General features: G+C 29.1%; 3 protein-coding genes across 3 annotated transcripts; 1 reads left to right on the forward strand and 2 right to left on the reverse strand.

Moving 5' to 3' along the window:
* Nucleotides 1-9,677: 9,677 nt before the first annotated feature.
* OCT59_003484 (uncharacterized protein) lies at nt 9,678-11,318 on the forward strand (the record flags this gene model as incomplete). Its single annotated transcript, XM_066145643.1, has 3 exons — nt 9,678-10,121; nt 10,217-11,156; nt 11,236-11,318. The coding sequence occupies 3 exons, from the start codon at nt 9,678-9,680 to the stop codon at nt 11,316-11,318; spliced, it is 1,467 nt and encodes a 488-aa protein (XP_065996343.1).
* A 4,111-nt stretch (nt 11,319-15,429) lies between these two features.
* On the reverse strand, nt 15,430-16,125 carry OCT59_003485 (uncharacterized protein; the record flags this gene model as incomplete). The annotated part of the gene is made up of 1 exon (XM_066145644.1): nt 15,430-16,125. The coding sequence occupies one exon, from the start codon at nt 16,123-16,125 to the stop codon at nt 15,430-15,432; it is 696 nt and encodes a 231-aa protein (XP_065996344.1).
* A 29-nt stretch (nt 16,126-16,154) lies between these two features.
* OCT59_003486 (uncharacterized protein) lies at nt 16,155-17,067 on the reverse strand (the record flags this gene model as incomplete). The annotated part of the gene is made up of 4 exons (XM_066145645.1): nt 16,155-16,672; nt 16,755-16,789; nt 16,872-16,981; nt 17,047-17,067. 4 exons carry the CDS (start codon nt 17,065-17,067, stop codon nt 16,155-16,157), a joined length of 684 nt encoding a protein of 227 aa, XP_065996345.1.
* Between the last annotated feature and the right edge of the window lie 9,115 nt (nt 17,068-26,182).

A 26,182-nucleotide genomic window follows, 5' to 3' on the forward strand; every position in this document is an offset into this window, starting at 1 on the left:
GAACTCGTTAAAACCTGAAATCTAAAAATAAATTCTAAAATAAAATATTGATTAATAATACCTATCAGTGACTTACTAACGAAATTAAATTTTCATATTCATTATAATAATAATCATGTGATGATGATCATTTCCTTTCTCGGAGCATGCACCATATGAGATCCCCCAATTCCCCCTGTCATCAATTTACAAGGTTGCCACATCGAACGGGCATTCTCATGGTCGAACGAACGAATGAGCGAACAAACAAACGAACGAACGAGCAATCAAACGAACAAACACGTGATCAAAACATAATTAACGAACAACAACATCAGCGAACAATATACAACAACATTCTTGGTTCACAAAATAAATAGCGTTAGTAATATAAAACGTTGAGCGATATAAAATAAAATGTACTTCTCTTTCCTCAAATTATATCCACTTTCGATTTCAAACTGCGATAGCTCTCGCTACGAATTATTATCTTCCAAAGGTATATATTTAATTCATCTTAAATTTTCATTAATTAAAATTAATTAATCAAACATTAATTAAAGTTTAGGGCGAACCTATTACCTTTAATTAATATTAAACTTCATTAATAATTAAAAAATAAAACTTATATTTTATTGAGTTCTGTGGATGCGAACTGTGGAATTACTTTGAATTCCGTTCTCTATATATACAATTTTTATGCTACTTTCTATTCTATCTATATACTATCTTTTATGTTCTTTACATATTATCTTTGAACTATCTTTCTAATATACTATCTATATTTTAAATACGCTATCTTTTAATATGCTATCTTATATATTATTTTATATGTTATCTCTTCTATTATTCAAATATTACATCGTAAAGAAATAATTTATAACCCATCTTTTATGGCTGTGCTATCTTTTCTTTAAAATAATCTTTCAAATATTATGTCGTAAAGATATAATTCATCTTTTGTGGCTGTGTTATCTTTTTATATATGTTCTTTTTAATATGTTGTCTTTTATATTCCATCTTTTTACTATCTTTTCATATTATCTTTTATATTATCTTGTGTTCTTTAATCTTTCCGACATTATTTTATGTGTTCTTTTAATCCACTTTATGTGTTTTGCTTATAATCTATCTTTTGTGGCTTATAATTATTCTTTCTTATCGTTCTTGTTGTTAAAGATCGTCAAGCCGCAATTGATCGACTCTATTTATCCTATTGGTTCTTTGTCAATCATTTGATAAATATTACATCATGTAGATCATTACTCTTCTTAAATGTTTATCCTCTTCGGCTAATTATTTATCCATCCACGCCCATTCATGATTAATTTGTTCGTTCTTAATATTTGATAATTACATTTGGCGGTTGAATTTTATCTTCTTTTCGTGCTTGATATTCGGCCGTTTACATTATCCCCCTCTTCGCTATTTGTGACCTCACAAATAACTTTAAAAGAATCGAACTCGGGTCTCGTTCATAATAATTCTAATTGAATCGAACTCGGGTCTTATCGAATACCTCTTTTCCTTTAATTATTATTTTTGGTGTAAATCCCCCTCGATCATAAAATTTCTTTAACCATTCTCCATTCTGTGGTGTTTTCAATATTCTTCCATCTAATTCTTTGAGTTTATATGCTCCGTTTCCAAATTCTTCGTGAATTAAATATGGTCCTTTCCATTTGCTCTGCAATTTTCCAGACCATTGTTTCTCTCTCCATGCTTCATATAATAATACTTTTTCTCCTATTTCAAATTTAGGTTTTCTAATTCCCCTTTTGTTGTGTTATTGTTTTTGTTTCTCTTGAGCTTCTTCCACATTTTCTTTTATTTTTCTTCTTATTACCGGTAGCTCCTCGATTAATACTTTTACTCTATCAGCTAATGTTACCTTATTTTCATCTTTATCTAATGGTAGTCTCGCTCTCCTTCCGTATGTTGCGTAAAAAGGTTTAATTCTTGTTGATGATTGCTTCTTTGTCCTATATGCAAATAATACAGATGGTATATGTTTATCCCAATTTTCTTCTCCTAATTTGGCCAATCCTTCACATAAAGTTTTATTGAATCTTTCGACCAAACCATTTGTTTGTGGCCTATATGGTGTACTTAATCTATGATTTATTCCACATCTTTCTACTAATTCTTCCATCATTCTATTGTTAAAGTGAGTCCCTCTATCGCTAATTATTTTCTTTGGACATCTATGTCTACAAATTATGTCTCGCCAAATAAATTCTACTACTTCTTTTGCTGTAGCTTCTTTTAGTGGTGCGGCCTCGGGCCATTTTGTAAAATAATCCATCGCTACTACAATATACTTATTTCCCTTTTCTGTCTCTTTTAATGGTCCAACTATATCTATTCCAATCATCTCGAACGGTTCATTTATCTTTATTGGCGTCAGCTCATTCTTTCCTCTTGGTTTTCCTCTCATTTGACAATTCCAACACGTTCTTACATATTCTTCTACATCTTCTTTCATATTTTTCCACCAATAATTTTCTTTTATTCTATCTAATGTCGCTTCTATCCCAAAATGTCCTGATAATTCATTATCATGCATCATGTATATCAATCCCTCGTATTCATAATCCCTGATTACTCTAAATCTGTTTTGTCCTTTTATTCTATATAAAATTCCTTCTTTCAATTCATATTTATTCTCTTTTTCGATATTGTCAATTATTCTCTTATAATTATTTTCCTCCATAATATTTCTTTAATTGATTCTACTTCTGAGTTTGTTATTTTCGTTATGTGTTCTATATTTTTAGTTCTGTGCTCTTCTCCATTTTTCCACCTCTTTAAATACTTTTCTCCAACTACTATTGTCATTTTTAACTTTTACTCGACTGTATCTTTTGGTATCTTTATACACACTTTGATTTTCTTCAAACATTTTAACCATGTCCAAATATTCATCCTTCTTTAATGTTGGATATGATGATTTTTCCGTTTTCTTTGTTTCTCTTCCAATGTAATTTTTCCAACATACGTCACCATCTTTCTCTAAAAATATCACTATTGATTTATCTATCGTTTCTTTCAGTCTGAATATTTCTTTTTCCATCTCATGATTTCCATGTGGAGTAATTAATCCTCTGTCAAAACTTTTCGTCTTTTGATAATAATATTCACAATATGGTGATTTGTCTAAAATTATTATATCTGTATCTTCATCATATTCTAACATTCTTCTATTTATTTGTTCCACTACTTCTTTTCTAAATTTCCATTCTGTATCCATCTTTGATTCGTGAAATTCATCTTTATCTTTTCTTCTTCTTTTATAAGTATTGAATCTTACTTTTAATCCTTGTTTTTCCCATTCTTTAATTAAATTTTGTACTATACTTGTTTTTCCCAATCCATCTACCCCGTCAATTATTACTATTTCTGGTTGATCCTCTACTATCTTTAATAATCTACTTAATGCGTCGGCGTTCGTATTTTCTTTTCCCGACCTATGTATTACTTCAAAATTATATTGCTGTAATTCCATTACCCATCTTATTTCGCATCTTTCGCACCAAGTTGTACTCTCATTTATTAATTGTCCATATGTTATATTCGCTCTACAATTTTTCACGTCTCCCTCAATGTCATAAGGTCGTATTTCATCAGTTAATCTTGGTCCATACTCTCTGGGTTTTGTTGGTCCTCCTGCTTCTCTCCATTTTCTTAGTCCTTCTGTTGGGTCATAATAATCTTGTCTTTTATTACTCCATTTCATTTTTCGTGGTCCTATCGGTTTATCCCAATTCTGTTCAGTTCGTTCAGGTATATAATTTGGTGTCGTTGTACCACTTGGTATTTCTCTATCATCCATTCTACTTCCTGCTCCTCTTAATTCTTCTTGTAAATTTCCTTCTTCATTATTATTTTTATATCCCACTGTTGGATTCGTCCTTCTTGTTTGTCTTCTTGTTTTTACTGCGTTATCTTTTGCATACAATTCACTATGATAATTTAATTCTCCATCTTCATAATCATCGTAATATCCTTGTGTATAATATACTCCATCGTATTGTGGTTCCTCATATCCATTTTCATTATAATCACACTTTTCTTGGTCATCATATTCACCTGTCATATTCACTCTTGCATTCCTTTTTGCTTTTTGATTTTTACTCGAGCCAATTTCGGGTCCTTTTATATCCTCTTCCACTTCATCTTCAAGATTCCATATTGTTAAATATTTCCTCATAATTTCATATGTTGTTATTATCTTTGCAGTTACTCCAAATTTTCTTGTTCTTTCAATTTCCGTTATTTCTACATCATATCCCATACTAGTCAATCTTAACAATTCTTCTTCAGTTGTTATCGTTCCAATATCTCCAAAAATCTTCTGTAATCTTTTTACCCGATTATCAATTTCATCGATATCCTCTTCTTCACAATCTTTGCATACGGTTCCTCCTAATCTAAACATATCATTCATCCATCTTATCATTTCTATTTTCAATCTTCTAAGCATTCTTTTATCTTTAAATAGATCGCTTCTTCCAATCTTTCGATTCCATCTTTCGGTTCTATATATTTACTATGCCATATTTTACTATTAATTTTTACTGCGCCTTAAAATTTCAAAAATTTTTCTAAGTCCACAATCTCCTCAGGCTGCGGAGGTTTTTACTGTGCCATCAAATTTATCTTTTATCACCGATCTCCATAATTTCACATGTCACATCTTTTCGTCACTGTGATTCATAATTTCACTTATCACATCTTTTCGTCACATCTTTTTGTCACCAAGATCCATAATTTCACATATCACAAACTTTATGAAAATTTTGGAGTTTTAAGGTTTGCGAATTTCCAATCTTTCTTATCGTCCACATAAATCCTTCTTACTATATATTCTATATTATATAAATTAATCTATAACACACAAAATGTCGTTCTTTTCAGATAAATGTCTTTCTTTTCAAATAAATGTTCTTTTTCAAATAAATATTCTTTTTCAAATAAATGTTCTTCTTTTAAATAAATGTCCTTCTTTTCGGATTTTACTCTATTATTAAATACTGCACGTAATGTTCATTATACGGCTCGTTAATGTGTAAATATCCTTCTATTTTTTCTTCTTTTAACGGAACATTGTAATGAAAGCGTGAACTAGGACACTACACCAGGAACCCTCATCTGAAATGTAGCCTAGGACCTGTAACAATACAACATATCCGTCTTTTCCTCCTTCGTTGGCTGACTTGTCTCTTAACGGGTGAATCTAACCTTCCAAAATCCAGTTTCAAAAGTCATCAGCTATCCATAAAACTCATCTAAACCAACTTTCTTAAATTGGTGGACCTATACTGAGCTTATCTTTATCTTTTACCCGTTGGAGATACCTCACATTGAAATAAAAGCACGACAGTTTTCAGGTTTGTCCCATTTTATCCATCCAATGTTTCTTGATAGTAGGTGTCTTTACAATTTTCATTCCCCGTCCCCAAAGCAATTCGTACGTTATTGAGCTGGGTATCCAGATTTGACGTAACCCATACGTTATAATCTTTAATATCGAAGAATAAGAATTTTCCAATCTCGAGCATTTATCCAAAATCCAAACTCAGAGGTAACCCATACCACACAGATGAACCCCGGACAATACATTGGTGTTCTCCCATTATTAATCTTTATTCCAAAATTTATCTTTAACTTCCACATCTCCTTATGAAATTTCTCAGGTACTTTATTCCCGAAAGAAACATTCTTGTGCTTTCTATCGATTAAGTGATTACTTGCACAACTTCAAACTCCAATCTTTCACCTTTTCAAGTTTTTAACTCGATTAAATCCTTATTGATTTATTGGTTCCTTTTGAACTCGTTAAAACCTGAAATCTAAAAATAAATTCTAAAATAAAATATTGATTAATAATACCTATCAGTGACTTACTAACGAAATTAAATTTTCATATTCATTATAATAATAATCATGTGATGATGATCATTTCCTTTCTCGGAGCATGCACCATATGAGATCCCCCAATTCCCCCTGTCATCAATTTACAAGGTTGCCACATCGAACGGGCATTCTCATGGTCGAACGAACGAATGAGCGAACAAACAAACGAACGAACGAGCAATCAAACGAACAAACACGTGATCAAAACATAATTAACGAACAACAACATCAGCGAACAATATACAACAACATTCTTGGTTCACAAAATAAATAGCGTTAGTAATATAAAACGTTGAGCGATATAAAATAAAATGTACTTCTCTTTCCTCAAATTATATCCACTTTCGATTTCAAACTGCGATAGCTCTCGCTACGAATTATTATCTTCCAAAGGTATATATTTAATTCATCTTAAATTTTCATTAATTAAAATTAATTAATCAAACATTAATTAAAGTTTAGGGCGAACCTATTACCTTTAATTAATATTAAACTTCATTAATAATTAAAAAATAAAACTTATATTTTATTGAGTTCTGTGGATGCGAACTGTGGAATTACTTTGAATTCCGTTCTCTATATATACAATTTTTATGCTACTTTCTATTCTATCTATATACTATCTTTTATGTTCTTTACATATTATCTTTGAACTATCTTTCTAATATACTATCTATATTTTAAATACGCTATCTTTTAATATGCTATCTTATATATTATTTTATATGTTATCTCTTCTATTATTCAAATATTACATCGTAAAGAAATAATTTATAACCCATCTTTTATGGCTGTGCTATCTTTTCTTTAAAATAATCTTTCAAATATTATGTCGTAAAGATATAATTCATCTTTTGTGGCTGTGTTATCTTTTTATATATGTTCTTTTTAATATGTTGTCTTTTATATTCCATCTTTTTACTATCTTTTCATATTATCTTTTATATTATCTTGTGTTCTTTAATCTTTCCGACATTATTTTATATGTTCTTTTAATCCACTTTATGTGTTTTGCTTATAATCTATCTTTTGTGGCTTATAATTATTCTTTCTTATCGTTCTTGTTGTTAAAGATCGTCAAGCCGCAATTGATCGACTCTATTTATCCTATTGGTTCTTTGTCAATCATTTGATAAATATTACATCATGTAGATCATTACTCTTCTTAAATGTTTATCCTCTTCGGCTAATTATTTATCCATCCACGCCCATTCATGATTAATTTGTTCGTTCTTAATATTTGATAATTACATTTGGCGGTTGAATTTTATCTTCTTTTCGTGCTTGATATTCGGCCGTTTACATCGGTATATACAAAGATTATTAACTAGTAAGGTATGTGTCATGAATTGTTAAATAATATAAATTAGCCATAGAAAAAGGGACTCTCTAGTTTTCAGGATGTTTCAGATTATCTAACATACGAAAAATGACCTGAATGTATTTTCAAATGCATTGAGCTGACAAGTTTCAGAATATTTTCTGGACACTGGGCGTAAATTTAGGAATTGTCTCGTTATTTTCCAGAATTATTCTTTAATAGGAATGGAAAGAAGTAAAAACTAATTAAGATAATCAACTCTTCAATTCTTCCTCTCATCTCTTTCTTCAGCTCACGTATAGTCTGTACAATCACTTTTAAGAACTTCTTTACTATACAAATATGTCTGATTATATAATTTAATTAATAATAGAAGCATTTCAGTTGTTTCTGATTTGTATACCAACCTGTCAAAAAGTACAGGAAGACAAAAACAATTTGTTGCTTGGATACATCAGATCAACTGAACACGCATTAAATGTCCAAAAGTTCCTAAATGTAAATGCTAATAGTCAATGCCTAAGTAAGGATGGACATGAAAATGATCACTATTTGACGCATCTTATTCTGAAAAATCTAATGAACACTTTGTTATTTCGAAATTTTTATGGTATAGCAAAAGTTCAGTTATTAACATCTGTATTAATGCGGTTTAATATAATGCTTTTTCTAAATACTTGGCAAATATCTATCGCAGCAATAATAGGATAGTATAAAAATATGAGTCAATTGAAGAAAACTAAATCCATTGATAACTCTTTCACAAACATGGCCTAGCTCTTGTCTTTATTTAATATCCACAAGTTTATTTCACAAAGCCATTATCTATTAGGAATTGTATACGGATATTAATTAATACCAAAAAGACATTATACAGAAAAAATATTGATGTAACAGTTATGTTCTTAAAAAAAGGCACAAATGTAAAGGACAATTGCAATTGCATGGGAGGCTACAATATTAAATACTATTTACATATTACATCCCTATAAAAAATATTGTCCAAATACTGTTCAGTTTTTTTTTTGGAAAATCGACCCTGTCCTGAACATTTATGTGGTTAAAAATTCTCAAACTCCGCATCTTGTATTAAATTGTAACAAATATTGTATAATAGCGTGCGAGTGTCCAGAAAATTGACCTCATTCCGAATATTTATCATACAAACATTTTTTTATAGGGCATAAGAAGCTACAATATTAAATACTACCTACAAATTGCATGAGAGTAGGGTGTCCAGGATGTGCTCTTATCCATACTTTTTGACTCTAATTCAGTTATATTATTATCATTATTAGTAAAGATAACGTGTAATGGTAATTCCAATCTAAAACTTCATTACAAACTAAATATCGACAAAGTCATAATGAAGAATATGAATCTATGATAATTAATAAGTTCTGATCTATTAAACGAAGTTACTAGTAAGATACTTTTAAATATATTATTATTAGATTTAGAAACCGATATTCAACCTTAGAATTTGAATCCAGTTTCCTTTGATTCAAATTAAAATTTGAATAAAGCGAAGGAACTGGATATACCGTACCATCCCAAAATTAAAAAACCCTCTCCCCCGAAAATAAGCAACCATGGCCGATTTTGACCAGAATTATGACTACTTTAGCCAGAATTAAGTTCAAAAATGGTTTTTTAATTTCGGAATGGTACGGTAATAGGCAGAAGGAACTGGATATAAATAAATCTGAAAATTGAAGGTTCAGTTCCTTCGTTCATGAATAATCCAGAAAAGGAAACCAGAATATATTATAGGTTAAAATAAATCCGATTCAATTTTAGACTCATTATTTGGACCGCAAATCCGCCAATTATTTCAAAGAAAAAAATGGGTAGAAAATATTATACCCAATTTTAATTCATTAACATCACATAAATGTCCTATTATTTTTTGTGTTATATAATCAAATTCTGCCAATACCATTTCCAAAATATAACTGTCACGTGATCAAAATTTGCAGATCGTTTTCAAAAATAGATGATCTTGCTCTTGTTCTTCAAATAAAACTTAGTAAAAGCCCTATGCAGTTTTTAAAATCAATTTCTATACGCATTTTTGCTTTTTCTGCAAGTTTACTTAGAGAAAAATGGAGATTTTGAATACCAATTTCTTAATAAAGTAAACTTTTACAAAATTAAATATAGAAGTTAAGAATGGTATTCATAGTCTCTCTTTTAATTATAATCAAACTTGAAGAGAAGGCAAGCATTCCTATATAAACAATGATTTTAAAAGCTGTATAGTTATTGCATTAAGTTTCATTTAAAAAAAAACCCAAATTTTCAATAAATTGCTCTAGCTATTTTAGTTATGATCGGCAAAATAGATCACGTGCCAGTAATTACTTAACTGCATAATGATAAGTTAAGAAAGGTTACACTCAATTCATAGTTTTTTTCTTTCGTATTAAAAAACCATTTCATTCTTTGAACCCCTTTTATTATGTTTATTATAACTAATTTACTTAATTTTGTTAAAACGAAAGACAAGCTAAAGGTTATTTTTTCAAGAGATTTGAGAGATGACATGGTAAATTGTGGTGTATGTTCTGATTGTAAAGAGGCCAATACTGGATATGCATGGTGCAATAAATGTGATCCCGGTCGATTTAAAAAAGAAGGAATAACAAGTGGAAATGATGAATTAGATAAATTAATCTGTGAAAGACAACAACAAACATTACATTTTTATGATAATTTTGAGTGGATAACTTATGATAAATTTAGTGAGGTTGAAACTATTGGGGAAGGGGGTTTTTCTATAATTTATTCTGCTAAATGGTTAGAAGGTGCACCAATTTATGATAATAAAAAATCTCATACTGAACCTATTAAAGTTGCACTTAAAAAACTTAAAACTTCAGATATAGCAGCTTTTACAAATGAGGTATTTTTTTTTATGATTTTTACATTACAATTCTAAAAAAAAAAAAATATTTAATACATAATAATTGTTTATAATGAGCGAATTTTTTAATTTAGATAAAAATACACGGTGAATGTAATTATACTAATTTTCATATCACACAACTTTATGGTATAACAAAAAATCTAAACACAGGAGAATTTACGATGGTTTTAGAATATGCAACTAATGGAAGTTTAAGGGATTATCTTAAAAACAAAAGCAAATGTTTAAAATGGGGGGAAAAATTAGAAATTTTAATTAATATCATATATGATCTCGAATTTATTCATGATAGAAATTATATCCACAAAGACTTACATAGTGGCAACATTCTCCAATTTTTTTATAATGGTTGGATTGATACAAAAATTACTGATTTAGGATGTGCACAACAATTACATGATATTTTAAATTCTTCTAATTCTATATCCGTATGTGGAGTCTTTCCTTATATGGCTCCTGAGATATTAAACGGAAAACAATATACTTTCGCAAGTGATATTTATAGTTTTGGTATTATTATAGTAGAGGTGTCAACTGGAAAGCCACCTTATGGAAATATACCGCATGATGAATATCTTGCAATAGCAATATGCAATGGTAGGAGACCAAAAATAGCTAAAGGAACACCAAAATGTTATATTGATTTAGTAGATCGATGTCTTGATGCAGATCCAGAAGAAAGACCTTCATCAAAAGAAATACTTCATAAAATTAGAAATTGGCGGTTTCATGATTCAGATCAAGCATGTTATAAGAAATTATTTTTGAAGAAAATGTATCATAATAATAAAGATATAAAATTGGCTAAGGAATTTATTGATGAAGATTGTATGATAAACTCGCAAGAATCTTCTGCTAAAACAATGCTTCATCCTGGAGCCATCTATACTAGTCAAGTGATGAGTTTTAATAGCCTTTGTGAACCAAAAAACTCTGTAGGAATTCAAGTTGAAGATTCAGAAGATAGTGATTCTTATGAACCAAAAAGATCTGTAGGAATTCAATCAGAAGGTAAAATTAATTATGACGATAATTCTAATTATAATTATTTGATGTTCTTTTTAATTTCTAGCTTTTTTATTTGACTTAGTCTCAGATTTACAATTAATTGACTTAAATGTTCTGGAGGCCAAGGTCAATGATTCGAAAAATGAACATTTTTTATTGACCTAATATTAATATATTTCTTAAGCTTAAAAGTTGATAGTTTGTAGGTAATTTTACGATGCCACACCAAAAACAGTACTTCTCCTCGTCAAATACATAATTAGCAACTACCGACCTTACCTACGTATTTTTGTTCAACCACCAAATTCTGAAAAGCATAGTATCAAAATATTTTTTACAAAGGTATAGTAACTGAAGTTTGAAGGTGGGCGTAAACACGAGTATATTAGTTGGTAGTTTAGTAAGGTGATGTTAGACAATTTTTTAAGATATATTTGAATTATTATGGGATGTTTACGTTGACAGTATTTACAGGTATAAATGAATGTTAATTTTAGGCTGCTCCAATTTGATTGTTTGTTAAGCGTCCAGAATTTATGAAGAGTTTGAGGGGGGAGGAGGGTATTCAATAAACAAACATAATATCTTTTGGGAAAATTTGGGAAATTCTGGAAAATCGTAATTCAAATTTAGAGGGGGTATTTAAACATATTTATTACTATATGTTTAATAGGATTCACATTTTTGATGCGGTAAGGACTAGCGCATGTTACTCTGGGAAACATGCAGCAAGGACTAGTGCATGTTACTCTGGGAAACATGCGGCAAGGACTAGCATATGTTACTCTGGTAGAGGGGGAGGGTACGTTAAACAAATAATTAAATTGGAGCGGCCTTATTAATATATATGTATGGACTATCAGAATAGTATGTCACTATAAGACTAGTAAGTAATTGTAAAAATGAAATGTATATATGTTAACTTTATTCTTAATCCAACTTTTAACTTGATAAGCTTTTTAATTTGATTGTTATTGGTTGTTAGTAAAGCAAATGATGAAAATAATAAATGTAATATTTTTTTTTTTTGACGAAAAAAGTGAGTGATTTAATAAAGGGACATTCTTTAACAGTAAGATGAGACGGCTACTCGTTAAATTTTAGTAGTATAAAGAGAGAATGAAACAAAAGATTTCGTTTACTGTATTTCCTCTTTGTTCATTTATTGTCAATTTTTTTTATTTTTTAAAAAAAAGGATTATACAATCATAAACAATTGTATATTGTCTGCTTAGTTACATCAAGGTTCATCTCTAATATAAGATTACTGATAAATCATTTAAATTGTTTTTATTTTATAGAATTAAAAATCGAGATAAATATGAAGAGTTTTATTTAGTATAACTACCATCATATTTTATCGTGGAATCCTTCTTTGTATCAATACAAATAGTTGATAAATCCATCAGCTAGTATCTATATTATGGGCTTGAGATATGAACTTTTTTTTCCTATGTCGACTATGTCACTATATATATGTTATTACTATGTCATCCATACTCTATCCTTATATTTAATTTGATACTATCTCATATTGTGTAATTAGCTTTTCTTGAATAATTTATTAAATAGATTTATATCTTAATCTATCTTAAATTAATCTGTCTTTCGTTTAATTAATAACAAACTATCCAACCCTTTAATAATTTCGTGAAATAATACCCTTTGAAAATACCAGTTGGCAGTCAATTCATCTAAATCACAGAATTAATGGTAATTCCTTGATTTTTAATTCTCTAGAAATATATCAATGCTGTTCAGTTATCGAATATCAGACCACGTTTACACGTTATCATTTTGTTTTCAGCACTTAATACATATATTATCTTTTATATGTCACGACAACCCATCCTGGACACCCTATATGAGAGGCTACAACATTAAATACTATCTGCAAATTTTATTTACAATATATTTTAAAATAGAAGATATGACCAAAAATTGCGCGTGATTATTTTACAATTTTATCGCAAATTTGCGATTGGCCAAAATTAACATAATTTTGGCCTAATTTCCAAAGCCGTAGGTGCCATAATTTTAGCCGGAATTATTTTTGCCGCAAAAATCATAATCTTATCCAGCCATCCAATCAAATTTAAATCGTAATTTTATTCGGGATCACCCACCCATAATATATTTTTTCCAATTTAGAATAGTTTTAATAGTTTTTGATGCTAATTTTCACCTTCCACTTTTAAATTCTTTTTATTTGCTAATAATTACATCATGGCAATGTAAATTAATTCTTGGTTGAGAAAACTTACGATGGAGCTGAACCGAGCAGCTCAAATGTAATTTCTAAAAAAGGAAAATTTGTGCATAATATGATCTGGCCGGAATTATGAATATCAGAATCAGTTCAGTTCGGTCTGATTTGTAGAATCGAAACTGAACTGATTTCTCTTAGATCTGTTATAAATTTCTTATTAGATGTTGGAATTAACTTATGGAATTGAAAATGTTGTTTCATTTATCAGATTATTGCATCCCTATGGTGCTTTAAGCAAATAATTTGAGATGAATTTTTAGGCCCTTCTCTCATACTTCTTTTTTTTTACAGCCTTTTCAAATCTTTAATGCAGATAGAATATCCTTTTCCTAGTCAAGAAGCCGGTTTGCCATTTTCCTCTTTGACTAATTTTCTAATTTGGTTATATTTTTAACTGAAGTTTTTAATGGGGTTTCTTTAAATTATTTCTTTTAATAACTTTACTCATCCCTTTTTTTTAGGCAGCTGGTTTTTCAGTTCTTTGAATCCCTATTCTGAAAAAAACTGATAAATGATCATTTTTCTAGTTTTTATTCCGAAGAAACTCAGATATGTGATCATTTTTCTGAAAAATTTTTTATAGGGAATACATGGAATTCCATGAGTTTTCAATGGTTTTTTTAGCTTTTACTTATGTTTTATGTTTTTGTTTTTTAGATAAGTTATTAAGTTTGTACATATGGATTATTTTGATAAGTCTTTTATTGGATAGAAATATTTTCTAATGCTTCTTTACTTTTTTTTTGTAGGTTTCAAGTTCTTTAACATTTCTAGTAAGAGAATTGTAGTAAAGCCACCCTATAAAAATTTATTCCATGTTTCACAGAATTTATAACCTCTAAACATGAAAATTATCCTAGTTGCTTAGATTTTTAGTTATTTTTCTATAAATGTATCATATTCACAGAATTTTTACATAATAATGGACAAAATAGGGATTATGACACTTATCGCCTATTAGGCCACACAAATTCGATTTTTCGGTTAACTTCACCCAGCTGGGCACTTTTCAAATTTCAATAAAAAAAAGTTTATATAGTCAGCTCTTGATATAACAAAGTTGGTGGTTTAGCCAATCAGACCTCCGTCATAAGAAAATTCGTTAATTTTGTTAATAAAATATTGTGAATTTTGATATAATGGAAAAATCTGGTATAATATATATATAAAACTTTGGTATATTGTGGTATATTATGATTTCTTATGTTATGTACAATGTATGTTACACAAAATATTATCGTTGTATTTTAAAATGTTTGTTATAAAAGAAATTCAGTATAAAAAGAGTCATTTTATTATCATATTATGTACAGTTTATAGACTTACTTCATTAAACGGTATACAGCATTTAATTAGTAATATTCGTTATAGCAAATTTTTTTTATATGAAAATTGGTACAACACTAAAAGATTCGTTATAACAAATAATTCGTTATATAAAATTCGTTAAAATTTTATCACGTGATCAGGACGTAATTTTATTGGCGGGTAAGTTTATCATGTGGCTGAGAACTTCTGAAGCGAAAATAAATTCTTTAATTACCCTCCCCTTTAAAAGTCAACCAATCAGATATCACGATTTTATATATAAACTTTTTTATTAATAAACAATAAACCCTGGCGATTTTAAATTTGTGTGGCCTTATATATCACATAAATTTCGGTCAAAAAAGATGCAGCATACAGTAATTTGCATATTTTAATGGTATTGTCATCTGATAGGCTATCCTTAATCAGAAAACACTAAATATCATATGAATATTGATTTTTTTTTATTAATAAAGGCAAATATACATAAATAAACACACAAATAACTCTTAGTATTTTTTCACCAGGAAAATGAATACAAAATATACAAAATATACAAAATATTAATAATATTCATATAAATTTTCTTGAATAGTAAATGATGCAAAAGGTACGTAAAGGAAGACAAGTACTGTAAATTCCTTTGTTCAATTTTCTTTTCTTGTTTCTTTTCTGGCATAACTTTCCCTGAGTATTCTCTTATTGAGTTGTGAATAAGCAGGTTTTATTATCCATATTGTGAACTTTTTCGCTTTCAGCTCTAACTCCTTGTTCAACTTTCTTTTCTTGTTCCTTTTCTTGCATAACTTTCCCTGAATATTTTCTTAGTATTGAGTCCAATAAAGTTGTGAATTTATTTCTGAAGCAGGGTTTATCACCCATTTGTTGAACTTTCCCGCAGTTCTTGACTCTGACCTCTTGTTCAATTTTCTTTTCTTGTTTCTTTTCTTGCATAACTTTCCCTGAATATTTTCTTATCAAGTTCAATAAATTTATGAATTTATTTCTAAAGAAGGATTTATCACCCATTTGATGAACTTTCCCGCAGTTCTCAACTCTGACCTCTTGTTCAATTTTCTTTACTTGTTTCTTTTCTTGCATAGTTTTCCCTGAATACTTTCTTATCGAGTTCAAGAAATTTGTGAATTTATTTCTGAAGCAGGGTTTATCACCCACTTGATGAACTTTCTCGCAATTCTTGGCTTTAACCTCTTGTTCAATTTTCTTTTCTTGTTTCTTTTCTTGTATAACTTTCCCTGAATATTTTCTTATCAAGTTTAATAAATTTATGAATTTATTTCTAAAGAAGGATTTATCACCCATTTGATGAACTTTTCCGCAGTTTTCAACTCTGACCTCTTGTTCAATTTTCTTTACTTGTTTCTTTTCTTGCATAGTTTTCCCTGAATACTTTCTTATCGAGTTCAAGAAATTTGTGAATTTATTTCTGAAGCAGAGTTTATCACCCACTTGATGAACTTTCTCGAATTCTTGGCTTTAACCTCTTGTTCAATTTTCTTTTCTTGTTTCTTTTCTTGCATAACTTTCCCTGAATATTTTCTTATCAAATTCAAGAAATTTATGAATTTATTTCTAAAAAAGGATTTATCACCCACTCGATGTACTTTCTCGCAATTCTTGGCTCTAACCTCTTGTTCAATTTTCTTTTCTTGTTTCTTTTCTTGCATAGTTTTCCCTGAATACTTTCTTATCGAGTTCAAGAAATTTGTGAATTTATTTCTGAAGCAGGGTTTATCACCCACTTGATGAACTTTCTCGCAATTTTTGGCTTTAACCTCTTGTTCAATTTTCTTTTCTTGTTTCTTTTCTGGTATAACTTTCCTTGAATATTTTCTTATCGAGTTCAATAAATTTGTGAATTTATTTCTGAAGAAGGTTTTATTACCTACTTGATGAACGTGACGTTTTTTACCATGGTATACTAATCAATAGACAGATATATTAAAATCCTTTTCATAAAAATTGTATATGTACAAAATAAAAATATTATAAGGTATACTTACTTTGTGGATATTGTGGATCGAAAAATTTTTTCCAGCTAGTAGGTTAATTATTATTAATTAATTTATTTATAAAGGCAAAGTTTTTAAATCAGACTTATTACATTAAATTAAACTTACTGATTATAAATTTGTATTGGTGTAAATTTTGGCATTTCATTACTAATTCTTACAAAACAATTATCAAGATGTCCCCACATTTTCATATAGTACCTGATACACTTATTTTTCTATAAAGAGAAAAAAATCTTAAAAAAACATTCATTACTTTAAAATTAAAAAAGTAATAACTTACTTCATCATTAAATAATGGCATTTTGTTTACAATTAATAGTTACTGTGCGCAAAATAATAGCAAATATTTTTTTCAGAAAATTGACCGAAATAAGAGGAAAAATGAGAGAACATTATATAAAAAAAATTTATATTTCAATGATAAACAATTTAGTTTATTGTTTGTTTTCAAGCAAATCTTATGTTCTGAATACAGCTATTTTGGTTTTAGCACTAAACCTTAAATCTAATAAAAAAGTAAACGATACAAAGAAATTTTTTTATTAATCTAAAATTCTAAATTTTATTTTGATTATCCGTATATATTTGGACAAATGATTTGCCCGCATGATCATCTATTATGTAACATGTGCTACAAGGCTTCATTAGCATCAAAGAAATAAGGTTAGTCAGAAATTCTATTGTATATTAATAATTGGCTTTTATTTATTTTATTTTATTATAAATCTTCCCACCTATCAAGTTCACTAAGACGTAGCGATAGAATAGAATTCCACATTACCTACATAAAATGTTCAACGATATACTGTATCCAGTATCTACGAAAAAAAGGTTCTAAATTTAGAACATCGATTTTAGGCGATGAAGGTAAAAATGAATAAACAAATCTATTTTGAAAATCCATTCCTAAAAACGTCTGATATGATTGATATTAGTCGTTTATCTCATTGAAGCAAATTTTTCATTTGATGTCGATCATTTATAAATCTTTAAATAATTAGCATTGTTGATTACTACTTAAATGACTACAAATTTGAGAACCCGCATTTACTATATAAAATGATAAAATTTTTAAAATTTTTCAAAAAGGCAATTTATTAAAGAGATTTTATAGATCAATTGCATAACAAATAATATTAAGCTGTATTAGACCCGTATTAGTGAAACGTGGAATTTAAAAATGTCTTTAAAAAATGCATTTCATTTATTTCATTTTACAATAAAGACAACCCTTTTTTCTTACCTAGTCAATCATTAATTGAAAATGCTGGAAAATGCTGCCTCTTTTGACTGTTTATGTTTATGTAATATAACAAATTATTTCTTTATTATAATATCCATAAATTAATAAAATATTCACAGCTTAAAAAAGTAAATGGCCGATAATGAAATGATGTATATAGCATATAGTATATCCAGTAAATAATAAATAAATCATAAATATTTATCTTTAGGTAAGACAGCAATGATCATTGTGGGTTACTTTATTACTCCCTTCGACTGCATCTTGAATGTTTATCATCCCAAATCCATCATTCATTGACTTAATTATTGTAAAAAAAAAAATAAGGGGGCTTTGTATTATGAATCATTATTGTAAACATAAAGATAACTTTAATTTCATTATGAGAGTTCATAATATTAATGCATTAAAGATTAGAATGTTCGTACTAATAGTTTTGGAAAAATTAAATTAATCGAAGTTTCAATTGCACAAATCACATGACATTCGAAATTAGGCTAGTAGTACAATTTCAATGCGCTGTTCATTATTTATAGAATGTTAAAAATAACACGTTAATCACTGGAATATTTTTGATTTTAAATATGTGTTAGTTATGAAAACATTGTATCATCTAAATATGTACGTAATATACCAATTGTACGAATTCCTCCTATTCAACAGTATCTTTATATATTTTAAAAATTGATTTGATTGATGATTAAACAGACTATCAGTCCGTCTCAGTCCGACTCGAGGCTAAAAAATCAAGTCGAACTGCATCTGCAAAATGCGACCAATTATATACATACATGGTGCGTATATCTCATTATATCTTGAATACGTGCTTATTTTGTTATTATTATCTATCTATTATCTATCATAATCAATAACAAAATTTTTTATTTTTCTGTAACATATTCTCAGAATTTAATCAAAAAAAAGGCAAGTTTCGCAATTACCCGTTTCAACGCTTATAATCGATACCTACAAAAAAAATAATAAACGAAATGTTAAAAACATTTCTATTAATAAAAAAACCAAAATATAAAGTTTTTTAAGTTTTGTAATGAAACTTATCGAAATTAAACAACGAAACCTACAAAAAAAAGAAGAAACGTTAGAGCATTTCTTAAAAAAATAATAAAAAAATTTCAAAGCGTCCATTTCAAAATTTCGAAATTTACCATTTTGAATGGACCTACAAAAAGAAAGAAACAAATAACATTTTCATCATTTTGAAGTTCCCCACTTGAATCTACAAAAAAAAAGAAGAGAAACGTTAGAATAACGTTTCTTATAAAAAAATAGAAAAAAATAAGTTTTGCAACGTGAAACTTACCGTTCGAATTTACTGTTTCGACGTACACATCGTATCCCTTTCTTCGTGCAGTAATTCGTATGATATTTTAGAATGTTAGGCCAAAAAATTGGCTGGAGTTCATTAATTTTTACTGATTAAATTGTAAAGAATTATACGAAGTACAAAAAAAAATTAGAAGCAGTTTCTAGAGAATTACTAAATAATCATAACTATATGTAAGGACATATAAATATCAGTATAACTTTGGTATAACGATATTTCCTAAAAATTTCATGTATATTGTTATATTAAGGATTGACTGTATAAACTTTATTCCAACAAATAATCGAAGTGTGCTAGAAATTGGTAAATTAGTATTCATATCGGCTAATTGAAAAAATCAAGCTAATTAATATTTAAGCTCAGTTGATGGGTTCATTATATAACTGATGAGTTACTTATTGTCATTAGCATATAAATTATGGAGCTTTTCTGATCAGCCGATATATTAACAAAATAACGTCTGAAAGTTAGATTTATTGGTATATCAAGTTTTTATTAGTATATTGGTATATTACTAATAGTTACGTAATTTTGTGTATACCAACTGACTATAAATAAACGATTTTTTTTTTATAACGTGTTTTTTTTAACGAGACATCTCTTGTTTTTTTTATAACAACGTTTTTATATCTTTTTTTTATAACAACATTTTTTATATTTTTTTATAATGAGATCTCTCTCGTTTTTTATATAACGAAGTATAACGATGTTTTTTATAACGAGGTCTCCCTCATTTTTTATATAACGAAGTTTAACAACGTTTTTTATATTTTTATAATGAGGTCTCCCTCATTTTTTATATAACAAAGTTTATTAATGACGTTTTTATATTTTTTTATAATGAAGTCTCCCTTGTTTTTTATATAACGAAGTCTAGTAAAATGCGTAAATTATAATATAAATACTCTGTCCTTCATCTTTTTTTTCATTATGGGCAAGTATTTAAAGTATTTTAAAAAAAAGCCACAATATTGGTTGCAGAAGATTTTGACAGTTGGTCGCAGAGCACTGTCAGCAAGGTTTAACTCATAGAGTCTTCTATAGATATCTTAATATGGTGTTGCAGGAATCTACTTCTAAACGCAAAATAAAAATCGCAAGACAATTGATCGGTTCGAAAAAAGTAAGTAATTTTGTTGAAGTGCAAGTTTTCAATTAGGGTCTACTGATTTTGAAGGAGGAATCGGTTATGTACCTAATTGAACTTACATTTTAGCAGGAGATTATCCTGGGTGAAGGAAATCTTTTCCTGGCCATTGTGGTTTACCTTGGATGAAGAAGGTTTTCTTTTGCCATGTCCTGGATTTCTGGCTTACCTGGGCAAAGGAAGTATTCCTAGCCGTTACTGGCTTGCCCTGGGCGAAGGAGAGTTTTTCCTGGCCGTTAAGATGAATCAACTGTGGAAAATGCCAATTGTACTAAAACGGAATAATGAGCACGAAAGTAAGGAAAAGAATATCGAAAATGAAGAACTAATTTTAGCACTCGAAGAGCGCAGGCTTGATTTGAGTGAACGGGCCGCAAAAATTTGTTTATTAGAGCTAAAGCTCCGAACGGGTCGGTTTGGTCCGGATTATAGACGGTTCGGATTAGAGCCGAAATCCGTAAGAACCGAACCGAAAAACCGGCGGTTCGGTTCGGTTTAATCCGATTTTTATAAAAATGCGAAAAATCGAATAGCCGGCCATCTAGTGATCATATAAAGTCGAGCCATATATCATTGGATTAGTCTCGACGAGACGCGTCGAATGGTGGTAAGATCATGTCTCTAGCATCGATAGAACACACGTTAACCCACGCTCAATGAATTATCAATAATTTGAATTAGCAAGCTATCTATCGGTGCTAGAGACATGATCTTAGCGCCATTCGACGCGTCTCTGTGAGACGAATCCAATGAATATAAATTCGTTCGTGTATGACCACTAGATGGCGAATAATATCAAGTTTCGCATTTTTTTAAAATTTTCGAGCGTTAAAAATTAAAAATTCCGATACATGAATTTATTCGTCGTCCAATGGTCGTACAAATATGAATTAGGACTCATTGGATTCGTCTCAATGAGACGAGTCGAATGGTGGTGAGATCATGTCTCTAGCATTAATAGATCGTAAGTTAATTCACGCTAAATAATTTATAAAAAATTGGCATTATCAAGCTATCTATCGATGCTAGAGACGTGAACTTACCACCATTCGACTCGTCTCATCGAGACGAATCCAATGAGTCCTAATTCATATTTGTACGACCATTGGACGACGAATAAATTCATGTATCGGAATTTTTAATTTTTAACGCTCGAAAATTTTAAAAAAATGCGAAACTTGATATTATTCGCCATCCAGTAGTCGTAGACGAACAAATTTATATTCATTGGATTCGTCTCACTGAGACGCGTCGAATGGTGCTAAGATCATGTCTCTAGCACCGATAGATAGCTTTCTAATTCCAATTATTTATAAATCATTTAGCGTGGGTTAACGTGTGATCTATCGCTGCTAGAGACATGATCTTACCACCATTCGACGCGTCTCGTCGAGAGGAATCCAATGATATATGGCTCGACTTTATATGATCACTAGATGGCTGGCTATTCGATTTTTCGCATTTTTATAAAAAATCGGATTAAACCGAACCGAACCGCCGGTTTTTCGGTTCTAATACCCGAACCGAACCGAACCGAATTTTGAGCCGGTTTCGGATCGGTTCCCCGGTTTAGCCCGAACCGTTCGGAGCTTTAATTAGAGCTTTGAAAACGTATTTAGTAGTTCGAGTGGGCAGGTAGAAGGGCAACAACTTATTAGTAGAAATGGTGGACAAGATTCAGGAAGTGAACATCCGCAATAATTTGCTGTACTTTTTTTTTCACAATAATCTATATATTTTTTTTCCTCTCAATAATTTGCTGTATTAAAATTTGAAATATGAAAAATCTACTAAATAAAAAACTTTTATAAAAAAATTACCTATACTTTCAGCAAGAAGTTTTCCGATATCGAACTGCATAATTTTTTCAGGTGTTCCGGATGACTGTTAACGCTAACATATAGAACATGCGAAAAAATTAAATATCTCTTTGAATGTGTATTGTGTAATAAGGTTATTGATTACAAGAGATCGAAACTTTACAGATTTACAGCCAAATTGTCTTGCAAAATAATTGAAGGAGGGAAGGAATATCACCTTTTATTTTGGCAGCTACACAAACATACTCCTTAATATTTTGTATTATCCTTTAGGAATAACGATTTCAGGTTTTTCGTCGTACCATACAGAGATATCGTTAATCGCGATCGGCAAAAAGATGCATTTGTCTGGATGTATCTAGTCTGGAATTTGTGATTTTTCTTTGATTCTGATTTCTTTGTGTATTATTCTATAATTAGTCTTGTTGTTCCTCAAGCTTATGTATTATAGCCTCAATACGCTCAAAAAGGATTGGATATTACAAACCAGTTTTAAATTTACCATATCTGCCTCATTTTCGGCATATTCTTCTATGAGCGACTTTGCATTCTCAGCAACTCAGCCTCAAGATTATAGTAAACGCGTTGTCTTAATATTTAAAGCTCAGATGAGTTTGCTTCACTGATCGATATAATCGTTAAAGTTTTTATGCACAATGGGAATTATTCAATGTACTGTTTGTTCGCTTCAGTTTTAGGAAAAAAATATCTGTATAGGTAACCATATCTGCAAATATATATTTGAACAGAGTGAATGGACAGGCCGGCAAGAATTTTTCTGATATAGTACTGCGTATTTCAGGTGATCTATTTAGCGAGTCTTTTTGAAAACATAATTTATTTTATCATATAGCCACATGCAATTACAAATTCAGGTACTAGCCACATGATTATTGTATAAGCCATCAATACACTCTTCAAATTTATATATCTTCTGAGGAATCGCGATTTTCAGATTCTCATCATACCATACTTCAAGAAGATAAATTCCATTAAGCTGACATAGGATTCTTTTTTCCGATCATGATCAACAATATCCTCGGGTTTTTGACATCTTTATACCGACTAGTATTATGAAGCCGATGTTGTACCCCTACTTCTAATGCCATTCGATGATGTCAGAAGAAAACATCAAGTTCTAATTCTCTCATAAAAGATGGTCGATATTTGAAGTGGAAGTAGAAGCAGGTGTATTAGTTTCAGACATAGTATTACGTTTTTATAGGGATTTAGGCTCAGATATAATTGTAGTGGTAGTAACAGTATTACCACTGTGGTAGTAGTGGTGACATTTGCGCCCGGGCTAAAATCGACGAAATTCTGTTATTATTATTCCTTATTAATCAAGATTCTCATTCTTTCGCTTTCAGATCATTCAGATCGTTTACGTTTAATCAAACTAGAATTTATGGCTAAAAAATTATTTTATATGTATATAATTTTTGAATAAAAATTATTATAAAATAGAATTTTATACATCTGTTTTTATCGATTTTCTTGAACTTACATTATCAGGAATCGACATATTTTAAGGAAAAGTGAACGAATGAACAATCTCTTTTTGGAAATACTTGAATGTTTCTTTGATAAAAAATAATTGCAATACAGTTATAAAAATAAAGTGTTTAAAAGATTCACTAACATACTATGTATAATGTTTGCATTTCCGTTAATTAGTTGGATGCTGTGTTTATAACTTTATTCAAAAAAGGAATACAAGCATTTCTCACGAATTTGGTGAAACATAAAAGCTAATGTTAATAGTGATTATGATTATGTACCAATTATTTTAACTGTGAGCCGTTAACCTTTAATTGTATTTTTATTATTTCTCTTTACCAAGTAGGTTAAAATGTCTCAATAACCTGAATGAACCTGATGAATATCATAATGAAGTTGTCTTCAAAAATACTGACTTTCCTGGCAAGTTAATGGTTTCACAGTCAATTTATATTCTTTATATTGACTTGAAAAATCAGACCTCATAATTGTTTAAATTTCTCGCTTTTTTTGGATTGCCACTGCTGCTCATTTAATTCATTTTTATCTTGAGCTTGACAATAAATTATGATAAATACTTTCTTTAATAATGCCATTATTGTATTATTAAATAAAGCAAATATATTAATTGCCTCTTAACGATCAGACTTTATGTTGATTTTTAATTCTTCGTTCCCGAATAAATTAAGGACGCACTGTTAAATAAAACAACAGTTTGATTGATCTAATACAGACATAATTTTTATATTTTTTCTAAAAGTATTTTCATTACTTTAGTTTGTAATCTTGTTCGAATAATTTACATTATTCATTGACAAAAAAAATAAAAATTATTGTTTGTTTTTGTTGTAATTTCACGTTACGGAAGATTAATAGACTCTCCAAACAGCTTTTTATTAATGTTAACTGACGCAAACCACAAAAGATTTTAACTTGATAAAAGGAATCAAATATAAAATAGTTCATTTAAAGTCAGCTTCAAGCTTGGGTAACAATTATGATGGAGTTTATACCAGCAGTTCTGTATCTCAATATTGGTCATTGAGGTAAGCTGATGGTAATAGTTATAATAATATCGATAGTTTAGATTCTGGAATGAGTTTAAACAGTAACAGTTAAAAAGCATTTATATCAGTACTCTTATCAATATTGGCTATTTGAAATTATAATAAAGCGAATAGTAATACTCCAACCCTATAAAAAAATTGGATACGTTTTTTATAAAGTTTTTATACGATTTTTTTCCTTAGAAATAACGTATCATAATAGGATACGGAAAAATGCACAATTCCGTATCACTAAAAATATGGTTTGGATACAGAATTTGCACGGGATTCATATATATGGAATTTACATGATTTGATCACTGATTTTATCACGAAATTTATACGATTTGGTTACTGAATTTACTACTTGTATTACAGTTTACTATAATTGTATTTACATAAATCTAATTTTACTTTATTAAATTAAATAAAAAATAAAAAATAAACAAAATACAAATACATTTTGAAAATTCCCTCCTTATTAAAACCATCTATTGCAACCAAAATTATCTATAAGTTCAGGTTCATTTGGAGTCAAACAACCTAAAAAAACAAAAAAAAGAAACATAAGAACGTCTAACTTAATTGGAAACAAAACCCCCCTTCATATAGTATCTCCAATCGTCCAAGTCACTAAAGGTCAGCATTCCTACAAAAAAAGAAAGAGAACTCCAGAATGTCTGACCTACATAAAAGAAAAGAATTATGAAGCGTCTGATGAAAAAGAAACCAGAACAACAAAATAAATCCCAAAACTGACCTACAAAAAAAAGAAGACTCTGAAACAACAAAACTGAAACAACCTACAAAAAGAAAAGAATCTGAACCCAACTTGCAAAAAAAAAAAAGAAAGAAAAAGGAAAGACTTCCCAAACTGATCTACAAAAAAGAAAAAAGAAACTGAATTTTCTCATAAAAAAAAATCTGCTGGCCTATGAAATAAAAAAAGGGATAAATATAAATAAAAAAGAAAGGGGAATAAAGAATAAATCAAAAAAAAAATTTTTTTAAAAAGAGGGTAACGAAGTTAGGAAAGTTGAAAATTTTTTTTTTTAAAGGGAGGACGTCAAAGTTAGAAAAATAAAAAATTTTTTATGAAGAGGAAATAGAAATAGAAAGAAGAAATTTTTTTTAAAAAAAAAAGAAGAGTGGGAATAAAAGAATAAATCAAAAAATTTTTTTTTTTTAAGGGAGTGACGAAAAAAAAAATTTTTTTTTAAAGGAGAGTAACGAAAAAAAAATTTTTTAAAGTGAGGTACAAAAAAAAAATTTTTTTTAAAATGGGGTAACGAAGAAGAAAAATTTAGAAAAAATA

Source organism: Rhizophagus irregularis, chromosome 11 (genome assembly GCF_026210795.1).
Source record: "Rhizophagus irregularis chromosome 11, complete sequence".
In the NCBI taxonomy this organism is placed as follows: domain Eukaryota; kingdom Fungi; phylum Glomeromycota; class Glomeromycetes; order Glomerales; family Glomeraceae; genus Rhizophagus; species Rhizophagus irregularis.